The sequence below is a fragment of the Bos grunniens genome, chromosome 8, assembly GCF_055505025.1.
Source record: "Bos grunniens cultivar Pamir isolate PY7600 chromosome 8, Bosgru_T2T1.0, whole genome shotgun sequence".
Classification (NCBI taxonomy): Eukaryota; Metazoa; Chordata; class Mammalia; order Artiodactyla; family Bovidae; genus Bos; species Bos grunniens.
In genome coordinates, this window is record NC_141172.1 from 101,929,916 (window position 1) to 101,950,612 (window position 20,697).

A 20,697-nucleotide genomic window follows, 5' to 3' on the forward strand; every position below is an offset into this window, starting at 1 on the left:
TGCTCACAAGTGTATGTATAGAATGGATAGACAAAACGTCTACTCAACAGCACAGGAACGTATATTCAATACTGTGATAAACCACAACGGAACAGAACATGTAAATATATATATAAAGTGTAAATCAGTTACACTTCAATTGAAAACAGGTATTTTATGAAAAAACATGAAAGTTCAAACACACAGGATGTACAACAGAAGCGTGAACTCGGGATCCTCATGTGTCAGAACAAGTCCTCCGGTTGTGACACAGGGGCCTCATTGGTGTGAAGAAGAGAGCTTGTGCCCGTGTGGGGAGGAAGTGTCTGGGAATCTCTGTGCTTTCCCTCCTTTTTGCTCTGAACCTTAAACGGCACTAAGGAAAGTCTTAATTGTAAAAACATCCAATTACTATTTTGACAATTGAAAAAAATCAGAAAATTTGACTGTAAGAATATTTCAATGACAGGATGATGGAGCATTCTTCAGTTCCCTTCTTTGGGTTTGTCACACGACTGTATGCTCCTCGGTTTTTGTCTGGTCACAGCAAAGATTTGGAGTGACAGAATTATAAAGCTCCATTGGCATGTCACAGCTCTCGGGTCTTGGACAGACCATGTTATAGCTCTCAGGTCTCGAACGGACCATGTTGTAGCTCTTAGACAAATCAGTGTTACGGCTCAGTGTTACAGCTCTATTTTATTTAGAAGATAGCAGGAAAATCCATCTTCGAGGCATGAGGCCACGTGGATGCAAAGATGCGAAGAGAACAGCACCCCAGCGCACGGGGGTGGGGAAGCCGGAGAGAGAGAGAGCCCTTTGGCTCCTCTTTTATATGTTTCTGTCTTCCCCCGGGCCTGCCCTATGCCAGTTGGACTTAGTCAGGAGTCCTGTTCTACCTGAAGTCCTCACTCCGGTCCTCGGACCTTCCTTTGACCTTCCTCTGTTCTTTGTTTGAGGGCTTTTCCCTTCCTTGTCTTTTAGCCACCACCATTTTGGACTCCTTTTCCCTATTCTAACTACCTAACAGGTTTAATTTCTGAGTCACACCTGAAATAAGATATGGTTAGGATAAAATGTGTAAATATAAGAAAACTGGCTCCCCTCCAAGCCCAGGATTGGCATAAACTTAAAAAAATTATCTAATGTTGAAATTAAAGGAGAAAAAAACAGTTAAATGACCTCATTCAGAATGCTCTCTTAGGATGCTGATCACAGACTGTAATTGAGTGAGGACGCTCCCCCACCTCTGTCTGAATATCCTACTTCAGTGCTTCTCATCCTAGGACTTGCATCAGAATCATTGAGGGGGCTTGGGTTCAATTTTTTAATTTTACAATGAGCAGGATGCTCCTCTGGAAGTATATTTCTCATTTCATTATACCCCAAAATTTCTGAGGAAAGGAGTTTTGGAGAAAATAAAGGCAATGATATCATCAAATATGATGCCAAATATGATATATTATTACAAAAACAAAAAAACTGTTGTTGAGTGAGAAAAAAGAATCACTTGTGGAGCTTGTGTAACGTAGATAGCATGGCCGTGCACACAGCACTCTGGATTGAAGCCTGATATTTGCATTTAAACAAGCTCAAGAGTGATGGTGCTGCTCCAGGTCCTGGGACCACACTTTGTGGAACCACTCACCTACCTGGTAGAATTTAAAAGGCAAAGATGGGACTTTCCTGGAGGTCCAGTGATTAGGACTCCAGGCTTACACTGCATGGGACCACGGCTCCATGCATGATCCAGAAAATAAGACCCCATTTGCCAAACAGCTCAGCCAAAAAAAAAAAAAAGCTTAAACGTAAAGGCAAAGGCACATTCCCCTTGAGGTTACTCATCTCACATGGTCCTATGGTATCTGCCTATAAGGGAGCCTCCTTCCTTCAGGAAGGAAGCCTCCTTCCAGACAGGAAGCAGACACCAGGATAGTCCTTTCCTCTCTTCACATTAGTACAGATGACGTGGTCTTTTTTCTACCTAGAAATGCTCTGAGTAGAGACTGCCAAAAAACAAACAAACATCCCCGACATAACTGCCCTAGAGAATGTGATCAAAGCTTTTTCTTCAGGAAAGGTTTCTGGTGATCATGGCATATGGTTGAGTGAAAGCAACACAGCTCCTATGCAAAGACACAATGGCCCAATGTTGTGGGCATGAACTATCACTAAATCAAACCTCAGAAGACAGGAAATTACAGTGATGATGGGAAAATAATCCAATGATCTTCCTTTGAGAAATACAAATGTGTGGTAAACAGGGAGAAATCAGCCTCACACTAGCTGTACTTGCTACTGTTCTGCTTTCCCTGAAGCCTACAGGCTCTCCCCAGCTTCACTGCTCTGAACCCAGAGGGCTCCTACAAATGCAGGTGCCCCATGCATAGCCAGCAGTGATGGTAGCCTGGTAAGCATGATAAGATTCTATTAATAGACAAGTTCCAATGTGTCTGTGTGTTTTCCCCACACCACCAAGCAATTTCTGACATTTGTTGTCTTACAAGTGTACACTGACAGAAAATTTCAGATCCCACAAGTTTAGGGCTCAGTCTTAGAAGGCTGCCTGCCCCTCCCCCACTTCAGATGCAGTCAGAGGCCAGGTTCTCAGCTGTGCTTCTGGTGGACCCACTAGAGTGCAGAGGTTCCAAGGACCCTTCTTGGGATCAATCAACTTGCTTACAGAACTCAGAGAAATGTTTTACTGATTAGATTATCATTTTATAATAAAAGGCTGTAACTCAGGGACAGCCAGATGGAAGATGTGCCTCAAGCAAGGTGAGGGGAAAGGGCATGAGCTTCCCTGTCCTCCCCAAATCCCCACCTGTTCACCAACCTGGAAGCTTTCCAAATCAGTCCTTTGGGTTTTTACAGAAGCTTCATTACAGAGTGATGCTTAACTCTAATTAGACACTGGTGATGGGTTCAACCTCCAGCTCCTCTCTCCTCCCTCCAACCTGGGGTTCTGATAAGGTCAGGCAACCCCTACTCTTTGGTCACTGGGATGCTTTCCAAAGGTCACCTCATTAACATAACAAAGCCCATTTATCACTTTCACACTTAAGAAATTCCAGTGGCTTTAGTAGCTGTGCCAGCAACCAGGAGAAATACCAAATACATCTTTCTTACTATAAATCACAACATTCAGGTCACAGGATAGCACCTTTCCTGAGTGCAGATCAGATCTTCATCATTATACTGGTTTTATCTAAGGTCTCTAGAGGTCTAAATTCCCTGCCCACTGAAGGCAAGGCTTTGGGGTACAGGAAACGTGTATATTTTGAACAAAATTATAAAGAATGCAGACTCCTCCATGTAAACCCATTTGGGGAGCTACCCTGGATTTGAAAACTTCAGGAAATCTATATGCATCAGGCCAATCAGCACGATTACACTTGAAGGATTTGTTTTCAGAGATGAGACCTAAACAATCCCAATAGTGACTCCAGGATGATGGGAGATCAGGGCCTTCCGTGCACTTGAGCACTTGGAATTAATTCCCACCCTCATAACACATACACTTTCCAGGAATACGTGACACTCTATATCAATATGCGCCCAAAGATAACTAGTGTGAAAATAGTGTGTTACATCTCAGAATCCAAGGATCAGTTAACGAAGCCTGAGAAGAGGTAAGGACTCTGTCAGCCCAGAAGCCACAGAACATTCTTTTCTTTTCTTTTTTTAACTTTTTGTTTTACATTGGAGTACAGTTGATGAATAATGTTGTAATTTTCAGTTGTAGAGCAAAGTGAACATTCTCATGAAAGTGACTCAGCTCTTTACTCTGAGGGCTGGGTACCTTGAGTCTAATAAGATTAGATTCTGATTGGATTGTGCTGGTTTTCTCAGCAATCAGCAGAAACAACCTGAACTAGAGGTCCCATAGACCTGGTGGAGGCTGTTTTTATAGAGGAGTAGCTATGTGCAAAAGACAGGGCGGTCCCCTCCATATGCTCCCTCCTGCTCATTCACAGAAATTATTCCACCTACAAGTACACTATTTGCAACTAGGGACAGTGAATATATCCATTCAGTCCAGGCGCTAAGTTGTGTCCGACTCTTTGCAACCCCTTGGACTGAGCACACCAGGTTTCCCTGTTCATCACCAACTCCCGGAGCTTACTCAAACTCATGTCCTGAGACCATCCAACCATCTCATCCTCCGTTGTCCCCTTCTCCTCCTGCCTTCAATCTTTCCCAGCATCAGGGTCTTTTCCAATGAGTCAGATCTTCCCATCTGGAGGCCAAAGTATTGGAGTTTCAGCTTCAGCACCAGTCCTTCCAATGAATATTCAGGACTGATTTCCTTTAGGATGGACTGGTTTGACCTCTTTGTAGTCCAAGGGACTCTCAAGAGTCTTCTCCAACACCACAGTTCAAAAGCATCAATTCTTTGGCACTCAGCTTTCTTTACAGTCCAACTCTCACATCGATACATGACTACTGTGGGGAGCTGCCCGTGAGAACGGGGTCCTTTGTCCGAAGGACACAAGCTCTGGGAGCTGCCTCAGTTCTTGAGGGTTTGCTTGCAAACATAGCTCTCTGTCCCGCCACCCCAGAGATTAGGCGCTTATTTACTGCAGGCAGCTGGAGTTCTGTGCAAACTTCTCATGCACAGAGAAATGTTACCTGGTGTAAGAAATAATAACAGGGTGCCATTCCCATGCTCTCAAGATTTCTTGTGACTGTTTGAAGATGTATAGGTCAACCAAGAAAAAATGTCAACTGTCTTGTCTTTCTCATGCTCTTCTGTATAAATATAAGATGCTGAATAAAGTTGGTGTCAGACTGCGTCCCTTCGTGGAGACGTGTCTGAACCTCTCGACCCCATCTTTGTTGTAGAATTCCTTTGCTGTAGTTTTCTTTCTTAGCCCCGCTGTGCACGTTCTCGGGACCTGATCGACTTTGCCGGCTGGCACTGGCAAACTACTGCAAAAACCATAGCTTTGATTATACAGATCTTTATCAACAAAGTAATGTCTCTGCTTTTTAATATGCTTTCTAGATTTCTCATTGCTTTTCTTCCAAGGAGCACGTGCCTTTTGTTTTCACGGCTTCAGTCACCATCTGCAGTAGTTTTGGAGCACAAGAAATTGAAGTCTGTCACTGGTTTCCTAGTTTCCCATCTATCTGCCGTGATGATGTGACCAGATGCCATGATCTTTGTTTTCTGAATATTGAGTTTTAAGCCACCTTTTTCACTCTCTTCTTTCACTTTCATCAAGAGGCGCTGCAGTTCCTCTTCAGTTTCTTCCATAAGGGTGATGTCATCTATATATCTGAGGTTATTGATATTTCTGCTGGCAATCTAGATTCTAGCTTGTGCTTCATGCAGCCCAGAATTTCGCATGATGTACTCTGCATAGAAGTTAAATAAGAAGGGTGACGATATACAGCCTTGAGGTATGTCTTTCCAACTTGGGAACCAGTCCATTGTTCCATGTTCGGTTCTAACTGTTGCTTTTTGACCTGCATACAGATTTCTCAGGAAGCAGGTAATGTGGTCCCGTATTCCCATCTCTTGAAGAATTTTCCACAGTTTGTTGTGTAGGGCCACCCAAGATGGTTGCATCATGGTGGAGAGTTCTGACAGAATGTGGTCCACTGCAGAAGGGAATGGCAAACCACTTCAGTATTCTTGCCTTGAGGACCCCACAAGCAGTATAAATACATCCATCACTTGCTTCAAATTATTCATGGAGCATTGCTCTCAAAGCTGTCTCTAGGTTATTTTTGTCACTCACCTATTATGTCTTTTTGTACCTTCTGATCCCAGTTGAAAAATAGGTCCATATCCAGACAAAAGAAGAAACAAGAGTGAGAAAAAGAAGAAAAATTAAATGAACTCAGTATGATGTGGAGAGCAGAGGTCATGCCTTTAAAAAAACAAACAGTAATTTGGAGCTTAAATAGGATCTTCCAGCTGTGGAGTCTCTGGTGGCATCGTGTCAGGACAGTCTACCTGAGTAGGGGCCAAAGAGAAAGTAAGTAAAACGGACTGCAAAGGCTTGCCTGGAAAATCCCATGGGTGGAGGAGCCTGGTAGGTTGCAGTTCATGGGGTCGCTAGAAGTCGGACATGACTGAGTGACTTCACTTTCACTTTCGATTTCCTGCATTGGAGAGGGAAATGGCAACCCACTCCAGTGTTCTTGCCTGGAGAGTCCCAGGGACGCGGGAGCCTGGTGGGCTGCCGTCTATGGGGTCGCACAGAGTCAGGCATGACTGAAGTGATTTAGCAGCATACCAACACCTTGGTGACCCCTGGCATAGAGTGACCCATGCTGACAGTCGTACAGACACACAACTATGAAAACAACTAGAGAAAAAGCAGCATGAAACAAACAAGGAAAAAAACCTGCCCTTTTATGGGACCTCCCTGACAGTCCAGAATTGAAGACTTTTCCTTCCAGTGCAGGGAGTGCAGGTTCGATCCCTGGTGGGGACCTAACATACCACTGTGGCTAAACACCCAAATCATAAAAAAACAGTAGTAGTATTTTAACAATTTCAAAAAGATTTTAAAACTTTTCCTCATCAAAAAATCCTAAAAATTTTCTTTAAATTGTCCTCCTCTGATATTAACATTTAGCAGAGAATCAAAATGCTCTGAAATTAACAGTTACAGTGTCCTGAGGACCAAGAGAGTCAGTGGGATGTAGCAAAGAGTGTTAACCTCATCATGCAAATGCTCTCGGGGGTGTGATCCTCCTGAGGACCAATCTGTGACTCCCCAGGGGGCTGTCCAAAAGCTAGACAAGGCCACACCCTCTGCTGATCTGATCATTCCCTGGTCCGCTTCTGAGGCATCCAGACGTGTGCTGCTGATGGGAGACATGGACACAATGAAAGGGGCTGCAAGGGGCAGAAGGCCTGGCCAGCAGAAACAAGGTGTCTCCCACAGGGAAAATGGGAGGATTTCCTCCAAGGAAAATCTGTCTGTAAAAGAGAAGGGAGGAGATCGACAGCCCTCAGAAAGACAGAGAGAAAAACGAAGCATGGAGACACAAGAGGGCTCTCAGGGCAAAGCAGGTAAGATGCCAGATTCTTTTTTGCAGACATCTGTTTCAAGTGATCTTGGAAAGAATTTGGGAGACATAGAGATTGGGCTGTGGGACAGAGGGAAGGGTGCCAGATGTGACCTTGACCCCTCTGAAAGGAGGGGGAGAAACCCAGGGTGAAGTCCCGATCCCCTGTGATCAGGAGCTCTACCAGCTATGCCATCCTTGAGGTCTGAACTTGAGAGAGGGTTTCCTGGGGCATGCCTGCCAGGCAGCTCAGAAACTACTCTGTCCACGTGAGATGCTCTTGAAGGGAGAGCAGGGGTAGAGGAAACCAGATTTTGGGGGAGGGGATGGCAAGGAGGTGGAGGAGCAGTGGGACCTGGAACCTTCTCTAATCCACTCTCCCCAGATTCCAGAGGTAGGTCAGGGAACACTCACTCCTGTCCTCCTCTCCACCTACAGAGGTCACCAGGCACAAGCGATGCAGAAGCCGGGATGGCTCCCCTGAGAGTCACAAGAGAAACGACCATGGAGAAGAGAAGGTGAGGGGAAGACCACCCCCAGCCCAGTGGAGATCTAAGGAGCATCCAAACTCCTGCAGAGCAGGACTTTACCACAGAGCAGGTAGGTTTCTGGGCTGGGCTTGGTAGAGGTGGGGATGTGGGCAAAGTCCCCAAGGGCAAACTGGACCCCTAGAGGGCAGAGAAAGCCTCTAACCCTGGTGAGATGCCCATGAAGTGGGAACAGGCTCAGAGGAAGGTGCCCAGGACTTGGCCTGGGTTGCCAGCAGATGTTGGAAGAGGCCAACAGAGTCAGGTATGGTGCGGTGTGAGGCCTGGGGTGGAGGTGTTGGGACAGGCAAGGGGCGGTTGTGCATTTGATGAGAAATTTCAGGGGCAGCGCACATCACAGGAACCTCTCCTGTTCTGTCTCCCTCCTAGGTTCTGCCCATACTTCCGGGCGTCTCCACGACAGGGGGGCCCGGTTCCGATCGCCAATGTGGGCCCGGGACCAGAGACGCTGCCAGTACAACCCGGAGTCCAGGCCCGCCTCGCCCAAGCGCCCTCGCAGAAGCCAGTCACCTGAAGCCGCCGCGCCCCTGGAGGCGCTCACGTCCAAGCTCTCCAACCAGATGGGAGCCCTTGAAGTGGTCCTGGATGAGTTGCGGGCCCCGGGGGGCTCCTTCCTACCGGTGCCCACCGACCGCACGGAGCCCACGGCCTCGCAGCGCGCCTGGCTCACCTGGCAGCTGACGCACGCGGGCGCCGCCCTACACTGGGCTCTGACGGCGCTGGATTCCTTGCTCGCCGCGCACCACCGACCTCCGGGCCCGCAGGTCTACCCGCCCTGGGCGCCTGGGCCTTAGGGGCGCACTTCGCCTTTCTCCACCTCTTCTCTGGTCTTGCAAGGCTCCGAGGCAGCATCGCAGTACCGAGGCGAAGAACTTCCTCCACAAAACACAGAAACCCACCTGTCTTGGGGACGGTGTTCCTCAGGGACCAGACCTCATCCCCTGCTGCTTCCCAGCTCAGGGAGATGTGTTCCTGTGTCCAGGAGTCAGCCTGCTAGGATGTGCATTCAGAGGACAACGCTTGTTTAATCCTATGGCTCCGATTGCAGACCTTAGTGATGTGATTTGTGCCTTTTGATCCCTCCATATTTCCTGTTTTACTTGAAAAATGAAATGAGAGACAGGTGGATGGGGGGCATGGCGAGGAGAAAGAAAGATCGACAGATGAGAGATAGAGATATAGATTGATTCGTAGGGGTGGATTCCACTGTAAGGAACAATTGTCTTTTTTTTTTTTTTTTTCTAGAGATTGGTTTTTTTGAGGTTATAGTTAGAAAACTATCTTGAACAAATCTTTATATTTAATAAGAAATCTGGATCGTATGAAGAACTTTGTAGATTTTTGGTGTTGAAATTAAAACTACATTTTTACTTATTATAGAACATTGTGTTCTACATGGACTGCAATAAATTTTTAAATATTGCAATCTTTTGTCAGTGTTACTTTGTGAGTGTGCTTACAAGTGTATGTATAGAATGGATAGGCAAAATGTCTACTGAACAGCACAGGAACGTATATTCAATACTGTGATAAACCACAATGGAACAGAACATGTGTGTGTGTGTATATATCAGTTACACTTCAATTGAAAACTGATATTTTATTGTAAAAACATTAATGTTCAAACACACAGGATGTACAACAGAAGCGTGAACTTGGGATCCTGATGTGCCAGTACAAGTCCTCCAGTTGTGACACAGGGACCTCTTTAGCATGAAGAAGGGAGGTTATGTCCGTGTGCAAAAGAAGTATCTGGGGAATCTCTGTGCTTTCCCTCCTTTTTGCTCTGAACCTTAAACTTCACTAAGGAAAGGCTTAATTGTAAAAACATCCAATTACTATTTTAAAAATTGAAAAAAATCAGAAAATATTGATTGTAATAAGATTTCAGTGACAGGATGATGGAGCATTCTTCAATTCCCTCCCTTGTGTTTAATTTCTGAATCACACCTGAAATAAGATATGGTTAGGATTAAATGTGTAAATGAAAGAAATTGGCTCCCCTCCAAACCCAGTATTGGCATAAACTCAAGGAGAAAAAAATAGTAAAATGACCTCATCCAGAATGCTCTTAGGATGCTGATATTTTGGTAGTAACCATTTATCAACTCTCACCTTCCCCCGGTATATTCCTTTTCTTTTGATATTTTATGCATTTCTGGATATTTTATATGTCTAGGATGTTAGTTCCTAGCAGTGTACTCAGCAAATTATTTATGCAAACATGCTGAGTTTGAACTTGAAGGGCCTTTAAGACTTCTAGTCCAAGAACCTAAACATTCATATGTAGAATATGAGGCTTGGAGCTGTTCAATGATTTATCTAAGATAATAGGTGGTAAATAAAGAATATTGAGCTAGACCTTGATGCCAGTAAAGTTCTGGCCACCATACCAAATTGCCTCAAACCCTGGAGCAGGGTTTCTCAACGTCAGCACTAGTTTTGGGCTAAATTGGCTGGATAATTCCACGGTTGTATGGGGGCACTGTGCTGTGCATTGTAGAATCTTTAGCAGCATTCCTGGCCTCTATCCTCTAGAAGCCAGTAATTGATGCCCCCACCCCTTAGTTGTGATCAACTAAAAAATATCTTTAGACATTGCCAAGTGTCCCCTGGGGGACAAAGTTGTGCCTAGTTGCTCTTAGCAGGAGCTAACACACTTCCTAGGCTTTTGAGAGGAGGGCCGAGTTTCCTTTGCAGAAGTTTAGAGTTGGATCCTGGCACTCCTCTCAGACAGGTGGAGGATGTGAATAAACATCCATTCCCCCATTCTACCCCTACAGGGCCAGGAGTGTGAATACTGAGAACCTCAATCCATCATATGGTTCTGAGTCAGCCCTTCTTCCACAAGGCTCACAGAAAGGCTAAACTGGCAGGCTGGAAATGGGCAGGGAGGAGGTGGTGTCTGCACACCCAGGCTTGTCTCAGCCCAGGCTGAGATGGAGGCAGCAGTTCAGACCCCAGAAGGATGACGCAGGCAAAGTGTGGTGTTCCCAAGATTGTGAAGCGCTGGTGAAATCAGCACCACAGACAGCTCCCAGTGCAGACAGTCTTTAGGCACTGCTGCTGCTGCTGCGAAGTCGCGTCAGTCGTGTTCGACTCTGTTGGACCCCCATAGACGGCAGCCCACCAGGCTCCCCTGTCCCTGGGATTCTCCAGGCAAGAACACTGGAGTGGGTTGCCATTTCCTTCTCCAGTGCACGAAAGTGAAAAGTGAAAGTGAAGTCGCTCAGTCGTATCCGACTCTTTGAGACCCATGGACTGCAGCCTACCAGGCTCCTCCGTCCATGAGATTTCCCAGGCAACAGTACTGGAGTGGGGTGCCATCACCTTCTCCTTTCAGGCACTAGATTGACCCAAAGAAGGTCGTGGTATTTTGGATCTGAATACCCTTTCCCTGCTGATCAATATACATTTTACCAAGGTAACCTTCATTATTACACTATGAGATTGCTGCTGCTGCTGCTAAGTCACATTAGTCATGTCTGACTCTGTGCGACCCCGTAGACGGAAGCCCATCAGGCTCAGGCTCCTCTGTCCCTGGGATTCTCCAGGCAAGAATACTGGAGTGGGTTGCCATTTCCTTCTCCAATGCGTGCATGCATGCATGCTAAGTCACTTCAGTCGTGTCTGACTCTGTGAGACCCCATAGATGGCAGCCCACCAGGCTCCTCTGTCCCTGGGATTCTCCAGGCAAGAATGCTACTATGATCCTAATGAGCAACTAAGCCTGTGAGCAGCAATTACTGAGTGTGTGTGCTGAAGCTACTGAGCTCACACATCTAGAGCCTGTGCCCTCCAACAAGAGAAGCCACCACAATGAAAAACTCATACACCAAAATGAAGAGTAGCCCCCACTCACCGCAACTAGAGGAAGCCAGCACAAAGCAATGAAAACTCAGAGCAACCAGAAAGTTAAAAAATAAATTAAAAATTTTAAAATCCATTTTAAGCAGAACAGCAAGAAGAGAATTCTCTAATTCCTGATTCTGAACTCTTTTCTATAGTCTTCAAGAATGAAACCAGAGTGATGATTTTGGCAAATGTGGAAAACAAAGGTTAATGACTTATTATTTTCCAAGTTGTTCACACCACTGTTAGGACAACAAATGAAAAAGGAATAAAGAAAGTTACTACAGAATGTTAACAAAGTATTGAAATTTCAATGTTTTCAAGATTGGAGAAGAAAGCCCTTAAGGAGGAAAGAAATATCAGAATTTATCCTCAAGCATCTTAATAATAAGGCAGGAATTTCAAACTCTGGAAAGGGTCTGATCAGTCTTTGGGATTGGACACTGCTCTCCTAGACCTGTCAAGCATCACTTCAGTCTAATGTGAGCCACAAAGGGTATTGAGATCCCAGAAGGAAAGGACTGTAAGTGTACTATTTAGGAGAGGAAGATGTAAAACTGCCTGTGGATCTCTTTCCACACAGATGTCTGTGTCTGAGGCAGTCAGTCAATGTGGATCTTCCTCATTTGTTCCTGTACAAGAAGCTCTTTTATAAGAAAGACCAGGAAGATGTCCCTTCCAGAAATGGCACTTTCAAGTTAATGTAATTTGGAGATTACCACAATAGTTTCTGTAATTTGACAAGGATGGGCCACCCTAGTTGTGCCAAGAGGGAAAGATTCAGCACACAGCACAGGACCATTTTTAATTATCTCTCTTAAAAACCATCTTTTCATGATACTCCCTTGCATTGCCATGAGTGTGAGGAAATCGATTTCACTCTGCTGTGAGTCAAGGAGAGAGAAGTAGCCAACATCTCCCAGGAAAAGGTACTACCAGAGGAATGAGCCTAGTAAGTACTCCTCTGCTGGGTACAGAAGGAAGGTGCAAAAGTTGCACATATCTGGGCCTTAGAGCGACACTGTTGCTCACTGGGCAGTCCTTATGTGGTAACTAGGACACTGTGTGGCTTGGGAAGCATCACCTGGGAAGGTGCAGAAAAGTCTAACCAGGCAGCAAGGTGATGTGTCTCCTCATGAGCTGTCAAAACCCACCAAGGCTTAGGGCTTCACTCTTGGCCAGGCTGTGAACTCATGTAGGTGGGGAGGCATGAATGACTTGTTCACTGCTGACTCCTAGGCACAGCTCTGTGCTTGGCACATACACTCCATAGATGCTTTTAAAAAAAAAAAAATAGGTTAAATATTTAATGGAATCTTTTAGGTAGGCATTCACATGATACTAGACTACATCAACAGGAAGAGAAAATTCTGTTTCTGGAGTAGCTAATATGCTATGATAATGGAATTTGGCCTTTTTAAAATCAACAAATGAGTCTTACAACTGAGTGAAACTCTTACTAGGAAATTCAACTAATTTATTCAGGAGCACAACTGTTGCACTTCTCATCAAAGTGCTTTCTTTGGTCCCTTATTTTAGTTTTTTTTTTTTTTTTTAATGATGTAACACTTTGAAGGTCGACCCACCCCCATCCGGGAAAAAACACTGATTGAAACTTGGGACCTGAATACAATGTTATAACTAAACTGAGAAGTAAAATGTAGTAAAAGAATATACTTTTATCACTTCACCTAAGAACTTCACCAAAGAACAACTCTTAAGAATAAGGGAACACCACTTAAACCACAAATGGTCTAGCTCAATTCACCAACCACCACCAAGCAACATAGTGAGTGAAGTCGCTCAGTCATGTCCGACTCTCTGTAACCCCATGGACTGTAGCCCACCAGGCTCCTCTGTCCACAGAATTTTCTAGGCAAGAGTACTGGAGTGGGTTGCCATTTCCTTCTCCAGGGGATCAAGCAACATAGGTAAGTACTATAAAGGACTCACTCAACTCAACAAATCCACCCGTCAGCTTCTATAATTCACTTAGGTTTTATACCTCTTAAATGCAAATGTCTCTGGAAGATGAAATAATAAAATGCAATAATTAAAATTATGCCCCATGAGGTTCCCTCCCCTCTTTTTAGCTCCTTGTTATGGTCCCCACTAGGAGCCTGTGATTTACTAGTAACTGCAACATTCTGGACAACCATTAGATGATAAACACTGTATCAAATTCATAAATTATCATACGGCCATCTCAGAATGAAGTTCACAAATATAAATTCCTAAAATGCATCAGGGTTTAGGGAACTGCAGCACAGGAGTAAAACTGACATTGTATCGACCACCCCCTTTGGCTTCAGGCACTGACTTTCACCCAGAATGACCTTCCTCTGGCTGGATGGCATCACCGACTGAGTTTGAGCAAACTCCAGGAGAACTGAAGGCCAGGGAACCCTGGCAAGCTGCAGTCCATGGGATCGCAAGGAGTCACATACGACTGAGTGACTGAACAACAACCGGTTCTAAGATCAGTACAGTATCTTAACTCACACTGTAGACAAAAAGCACAACTGTGGCTTTACTTACCCCTCTTCTGAGAATCTGGAGAAAAGTTTCTCTTCAAAAGCAATAATAAACCAAAAAAATTCAATTTTTTGAATTTCCAAATTCAATCAACTGGGTAACTTGCAACAAGCCCAGGCTAATCGCAGAGCTTGGAAACAACCCTCTGTCCCTTGCCTGTCAACTTCACGGGGCAAAGGCAATAGGCAATCCCCGACTCTCCTGCGAGGTCAGCGGTCCCATCCAGAGAGGCTAAGCGCAGAGTCAGCTTAGCCTCAACCTGTCAGTGATGGTAGACTGTGTGCCATTCACTAGATCCCTCGGCGAGAGGTCTTCCTTTAATCTAACTTGCATTTACAGAAACCCTTCCAGCCCCAGTGCTCCAGGATCAGGCTCGATTCTGTAAGGGACCCAAGAGTCCAACTCAAAACTCCATTCAGTCGTCTGGAACGTCCGACTGGAAGGAGTCAAGCAAAGGAGATGTGGGTGGGAGCGCAGCAAGTTATCTCCCAAAGCAAACTGCGTGTGTCCGCCAGAATGCGCGTCCTAGAGATGGAGAACAATCCTCTGGGAAACACAAGAGAAAACTTCGTCACGGAGCGAAATCCGCGGGCCGCGGGAAAGGGCGCCGGCCAGTCCCTCCGGGACCGGGGCGGAATCGGCTGGAGGCTGTGTGTCACCTCCTCCTCCGGGGTCTCAGGGGTCTGCAGGTCCCCGCCGCCAGACCCGGCCCGCTGGGCTCCGCTCTCCATCTCGGGCTGCCGGCCGCTCGTGGCCGCAGCTTCGGCCGAGTCTCGGACCGCCTCCGCCAAGCGCGCGCGGCCCCATGGCCTGGGGCGGGGGCGTCCCTTCCCGTCCCCCCCGCCGCCATGGACAGGCTTCGGGCACCGGGACGAGCGCGAGTGCCCGGGCAGGAGGTCCCGCGGCCGGAGGTGACAGGAAGCTGTCCTCTCAGCGCCGCGGGCGGCTCTTCATGTCTCGGCGGCGCGGACTCCGCGGTCTGTCAGGCGGTGGCGGCGGCTTCTCCAGACTCGCCGGTAGGCGGCGGTCCCCGCGAGACCGCAGGGAGACACTCGCAGTGTCCGGGGTCCTCGCGAAGGCGCGCAGCAGACGGAGGAAGCCGCCGGCGGTGGGGCCGGGGGACCGTCTCCCAGATAGGTGCTTTTTAAAATATGTGAACATATCATGCGAATCTAAAGTCGTGGTTTAGAAATGAGAGACATTTTTACTCATAAAACCGAAGGAAGAAGGTTCAACTTAAATCCTGATCTTACTTTGTCTTATTTTCGTAGGGGATATTCTTGTACCTCAGAGGTGGCTCATACACTCCTCAAATTAAATTCCCTCAAGGTAGCGGGGTTGGACAGAAGATGAGCACCGTGGTTATGCTGATCACTGCGCTTGCTTAACTGGTTTCCGGTGAATGCACCAGTGAAAGTGTTAGTCCCTCAGTCATGTCTGACTGCGACCCCATGGACTGTAGCTTGCCCGGTTCCTCTGTCCATGGAATTCTCCAGGCAAAAATACTGCAGTGGGTAGCCATTCCCTTCTCCAGGGGATCTTCCCAACCCAGGGATGGAACCCAGGTCTTCCATATTGCAAGCAGATTGTTTACTGTTTGAGCTACCCTAGAATGCACCAGAGGGAAGGTTTATTTTTTTTAAGTTTATTTATTTATGGCTGTGCACAAGCTTAGAAGTTCCGAGGCATGTGGAATCATTCTGGATCAGGGCTTGCACCCTTGTCTCCTGCACTGGCAGGCAGATTCTTTACCACTGAGCCCCCAGGGAAGCCCCATGTCATTTTTTATTTGTCTGGGAAGGTTCTTAGTCGCGGCATGCAGGATCTTCTTTCAGTGGCAGCATGTGCGATTTTTAGTTGTGGCAGATGGGATCTTAAGTTTCCTGACCCATCCTGGGCCCCCCAGATTAGGAGCATGGAGTCTTACTGGACCACTGGACCACCCAGGAAATCCCCAGAGGAGTGGTCTGATGGGAGGGAAAGTTCCTGGCCTGGGCATCAGGAATCCTGTTTTCAAGGTGGCAGCAGGAGCAGTGTGCACTGTGGCAGGCCCAGCTCCACAATATAGGATCTGCCAGCCTTTCCCAAAAAAGATGTCCTTTTCATTACAGGGGACTGGAATGCAAAAGTAGGAAATCAAGAAACACCTGGAGTAACAGGCAAATTTGGCCTTGGAGTAGAGAATGAAGCAGGGCAAAGGCTAATAAAGTTTTGCCAAGAGAACGCACTGGTCATAGCAAACACCCTCCTCCAACAACACAAGAGATGACTCTACACATGGACATCACCAGATGGTCAACACTGAAATCAGAATGATTATATTCTTTGCAGACAAAGATGGAGAAGCTCTATACAGTCAGCAAAAACAAGACCAGGAGCTGACTGTGGCTCAGATCATGAACTACTTGTTGCCAAATTCAGACTTAATTTGAAGAAAGTAGGGAAAACCACTAGGCCATTCAGGTTGACCTAAATCAAATCCCTTATGATTATACAGTGGAAGTGAAAAATAGATTCAAGGGATTAGATCTGATAGACAGAATTCCTGAAGACCTATGGATGGAGGTTTGTGACATTGTACAGGAGCCAGGGATCAAGACCATCCCCAAGAAAAAGAAATGCAAAAAGGCAAAATGGCTGTCTGAGGAAGACTTACAAATAGCTGTGAATAGAAGAGAAGCAAAAAGCAAGGGAGAAAAGGAAAGATATACCCTTTGAATGCAGAGTTCCAAAGATTATAAGGAGAGCTAAGAAAGCCTTCCTCAGTGATCAGTGCAAAGAAATAGGGGAAAACAATAGAATGGGAAAGACAAGAGATCTCTTCAAAAAAAATTAGAGATACCGAAAGAACATTTCATGTAAAGATGGGTACAATAAAGGACAGAAATGGTATGGACCTAACAGAAGCAGAAGATATTAAGAAGAGGTGGCAAGAATACACAGAAAAACTATACAAAAAAGATCTTCATGACCCAGATAATCACAATGGTGTGATCACTCACCTAGAGCCAGATATCCTGGAATGTGAAGTCAAGTGGGCCTTAGGAAGCATCACTACAAACAAAGCTAGTGGAGGTGATGGAATTCCAGTGGAGCTATTTCAAATCATAAAAGGTGATGCTGTGAGAGTACTGCACTCAATATGCCAGCAAATTTGGAAAACTCAGCAGTGGCCACAGGACTGGAAAAGGTCACTTTTCATTCCAATCCCAAAGAAAGGCAATGCCGAAGAATGCTCAAACTACCACACAATTGCACTCAGCTCACATGTAGCAAAGTAATGCTCAAAATCCTCCAAGCCAGGTTTCAACAGTACGTGAAACTTGAACTTCCAGATGTTCAAGCTGGTTTTAGAAAAGGCAGAGGAACCAGAGATCAAATTACCAACATCCGCTGGATCATGGAAAAAGCAGGAGAGTTCCAGAAAAACATCTATTTCTGCTCTATTGACTATGCCAAAGCCTTTGACTGTGTGGATCACAATAAACTGTGGAAAATTCTGAAAGAGATGGGAATACCAGAGCACCTGATCTGCCTCTTGAGAAATCTTTATGCAGGTCAGGAAGCAACAGTTGGAACTGGACATGGAACGACAGACTGGTTCCAAATAGGAAAAGGAGTACATCAAGGCTGTACACTGTCATCCTGCTTATTCAACTTATATGCAGAGCACATCATGAGAAACGCTGGGCTGGAAGAAGCACAAGCTGGAATCAAGATTGCCTGGAGAAATATCAATAACCTCAGATATGCAGATGACACCACCCTTATGGCAGAAAGCAAAGAAAACCTAAAGAGCCTCTTGATGAAAGTGAAAGAGGAGAGTGAAAAAGCTGGCTTAAAACTCAACATTCAGAAAACTAAGATCATGGAATCTGGTCCCATCACTTCATGGAAAATAGATGGGGAAACAGTGGAAACAGTGAAAGGCTTTATTTTGAGGGGCTCCCAAATCACTGCAGATGGTGACTGCAGCCATGAAATTTTAAGACACTTGCTCCTTGGAAGAAAAGTCATGACCAACCTAAACAGCAAATTAAAAAGCAGAGACGTTACTTTGCCAACAAAGTTCTGTCTAGTCAAAGCTATGGTTTTTCCAGTAGTCATGTATGGATGTGAGAGTTGGACTGTGAAGAAGGCTGAGCGCCGAAGAATTGATGCTTTTGAACTGTGGTGTTGGAGAAGACTCTTGAGAGTCCCTTGGACTGCAAGGAGATTCAACCAGTCCATCCTAAAGGAAATCAGTCCTGAATATTCACTGGAAGGACTGATGCTGAAGCTGAAACTCCAATACTTTGGCCACCTGATACGAAGAACATTTGAAAAGACCCTGATGCTGGGAAAGATTGAAGGCGTGAGGAGAAGGGGATGACAGAGGATGAGATGGTTGGATGGCATCACCGTCTCAATGGACGTGAGTTTGAGTAGACTCTGGGAGTTGGTGATGGACAGGGAGGCCTGGTGTGCTGCAGTCCATGGGGTCGCAAAGAGTCGGACACGAATGAGCAGCTGAACTGAACTGAACTGAGCCCTCTCCACCTTTCACTCCCCAGAGTACCTATCCCCCTCCAGGAGTTCACAGGAAATAACATCTTGGTATTAGGGCCACTCGCAACCCCTTTCCCATGTACCTGGGAGACAATTGCTGGAAGAGGAAGCTGCCAAATTGGGCACTTTCAGGATCTGGCTCAGTGTCTTTTTGAACTCGAGTGTTCCAGATTCAGCAGCAGCAAAATTCTGACTGAGACAAGTCACTTCTTGGTATGTCTCCACAGAAAGAAGAACTGCCTCAGCTTCAGAGTGGGACAGGGAGGGCCAGCTGCAGCACCGATAGAAAGGACAGCTGGCCTCTCAGATTTGCAGTTGAAATAGCACTAAGCAGGTGTTAGAAGACCTGGAGACTGGTCAGTAAGCACTGAGACAAGCTGTTTAATATCTCCGGACTGTCAGCTTTGGGAAGGTCTGTGAGATAACCTATATAAAAAAAATATGTTCCTACATAACAAGGAAACAATCACCAAAGTGAAAAGGCAGGCTATTTTAAAGGAAAAGGAGACAATATCTGCCAATCCTATATCTTATAAAGGATTAATATCCAAAATACATAAGGAACTCCTATAACTCAATAGCAAAAATCCAAATAACCTGATTTTTTTTAGTGGGCAAAAGATATGAATACACATTTCTACAAAGAAGACATATAAATCACCAACAAATGAAAAGTGCTCAACTAATCATCAATTCAGTTCAGTTCAGTTGCTCAGTCGTGTCCGACTCTTTGCGATCCCATGAACTGCAGCACACCAGGCCTCCCTACCATCACCAACTCCTGGAATTCACTCAGACTCACGTCCATTGAGTCAGTGATGCCATCCAGCCATCTCATCCTCTGTCGTCCCCTTCTCCTCCTGCCCCCAATCCCTCCCAGCATCAGAGTCTTTTCTAATGAGTCAACACTTCACATGAGGTGGCCAAAGTACTGGAGTTTCAGCTTCAGCATCATTCCCTCCAAAGAAATCCCAGGGCTGATCTCCTTCAGAATGGACTGGTTGGATCTCCTTGCAGTCCAAGGGACTCTCAAGAGTCTTCTCCAAAACCACAGTTCAAAAGCATCAATTCTTCGGCATTCAGACTTCTTCACAGTCCAACTCTCACATCCATACATGACTACTGGAAAAACCATAGCCTTGACTAGATGGACATTTGTTGGCAAAGTAATGTCTCTGCTTTTGAATATGCTATTTAGGTTGGTCATAACTTTCCTTCCAAGGAGTAAGCATCTTTTAATTTCATGGCTGCAGTCACCATCTGCAGTGATTTGGGAGCCCCCCAAAATAAAGTCTGACACTGTTTCCACTCTTTCCCCATCTACTTGCCATGAAGTGGTGGGACCAGATGCCATGATCTTAGTTTTCTGAATGTTGAGCTTTAAGCCAACTTTTTCACTCTTCTCTTTCACTTTCATCAAGAGGCTATTTAGTTCTTCTTCACTTTCTGCCATAAGGGTGGTGTCATCTGCATATCTGAGGTTATTGATATTTCTCCCGTCAATCTTGATTCCAGCTTGTGCTTCTTCCAGCCCAGCGTTTCTCCTGATGTACACTGCATAAAAGTTAAATAAGCAGGGTGACAATATACAGCCTTGACGAACTCCTTTTCCTATTTGGAACCAGTCTGTTATTCCATGTCCAGTTCTAACTGTTGCTTCCTGACCTGCATACAGGTTTCTCAGGAGCCAGGTAGGTGGTCCGGTATTCCCATCTCTTTCAGAATTTTCCACAGTTTATTGTGATCCACACAGTCAAAGGCTTTGGCATAGTCAATAAAGCAGAAATAGATGTTTTTCTGGAACTCTCTTGCTCTTTTGATGATCCATCAGATGTTGGCAATTTGATCTCTGGTTCCTCTGCCTTTTCTAAAACCAGCTTGAACATCTGGGAGTTCATAGTTCACATATTGCTGAAGCCTGGCTTGGAGAATTTTGAGCACTACTTTACTAGCGTGTGAGATGAGTGCAATTGTGCAGTAGTTTGAGCATTCTTCGGCATTGCCTTTCTTTGGGATTGGAATGAAAAGTGACCTTTTCCAGTCCTGTGGCCACTGCTGAGTTTTCCAAATTTGCTGGCATATTGAGTGCAGCACTTTCACAGCATCATCTTTCAGGATTTGAAATAGCTCCACTGGAATTCCATCACCTCCACTAGCTTTGTTCGTAGTGATGGTTTCTAAGGCCCACTTGACTTCACATTCCAGG

The 20,697-nt window shown here is 45.7% G+C and overlaps 1 protein-coding gene across 1 annotated transcript; it reads left to right on the plus strand.

Annotated features, from left to right (window-relative positions):
• Positions 1-100: 100 nt before the first annotated feature.
• LOC147367824 (uncharacterized) lies at positions 101-8,982 on the plus strand. The gene is made up of 3 exons (XM_086414544.1): positions 101-7,012; positions 7,447-7,608; positions 7,926-8,982. Exons 1-3 carry the CDS (start codon positions 6,808-6,810, stop codon positions 8,348-8,350), a joined length of 792 nt encoding a protein of 263 aa, XP_086270670.1. The 5' UTR covers positions 101-6,807; the 3' UTR covers positions 8,351-8,982.
• Positions 8,983-20,697: the final 11,715 nt, after the last annotated feature.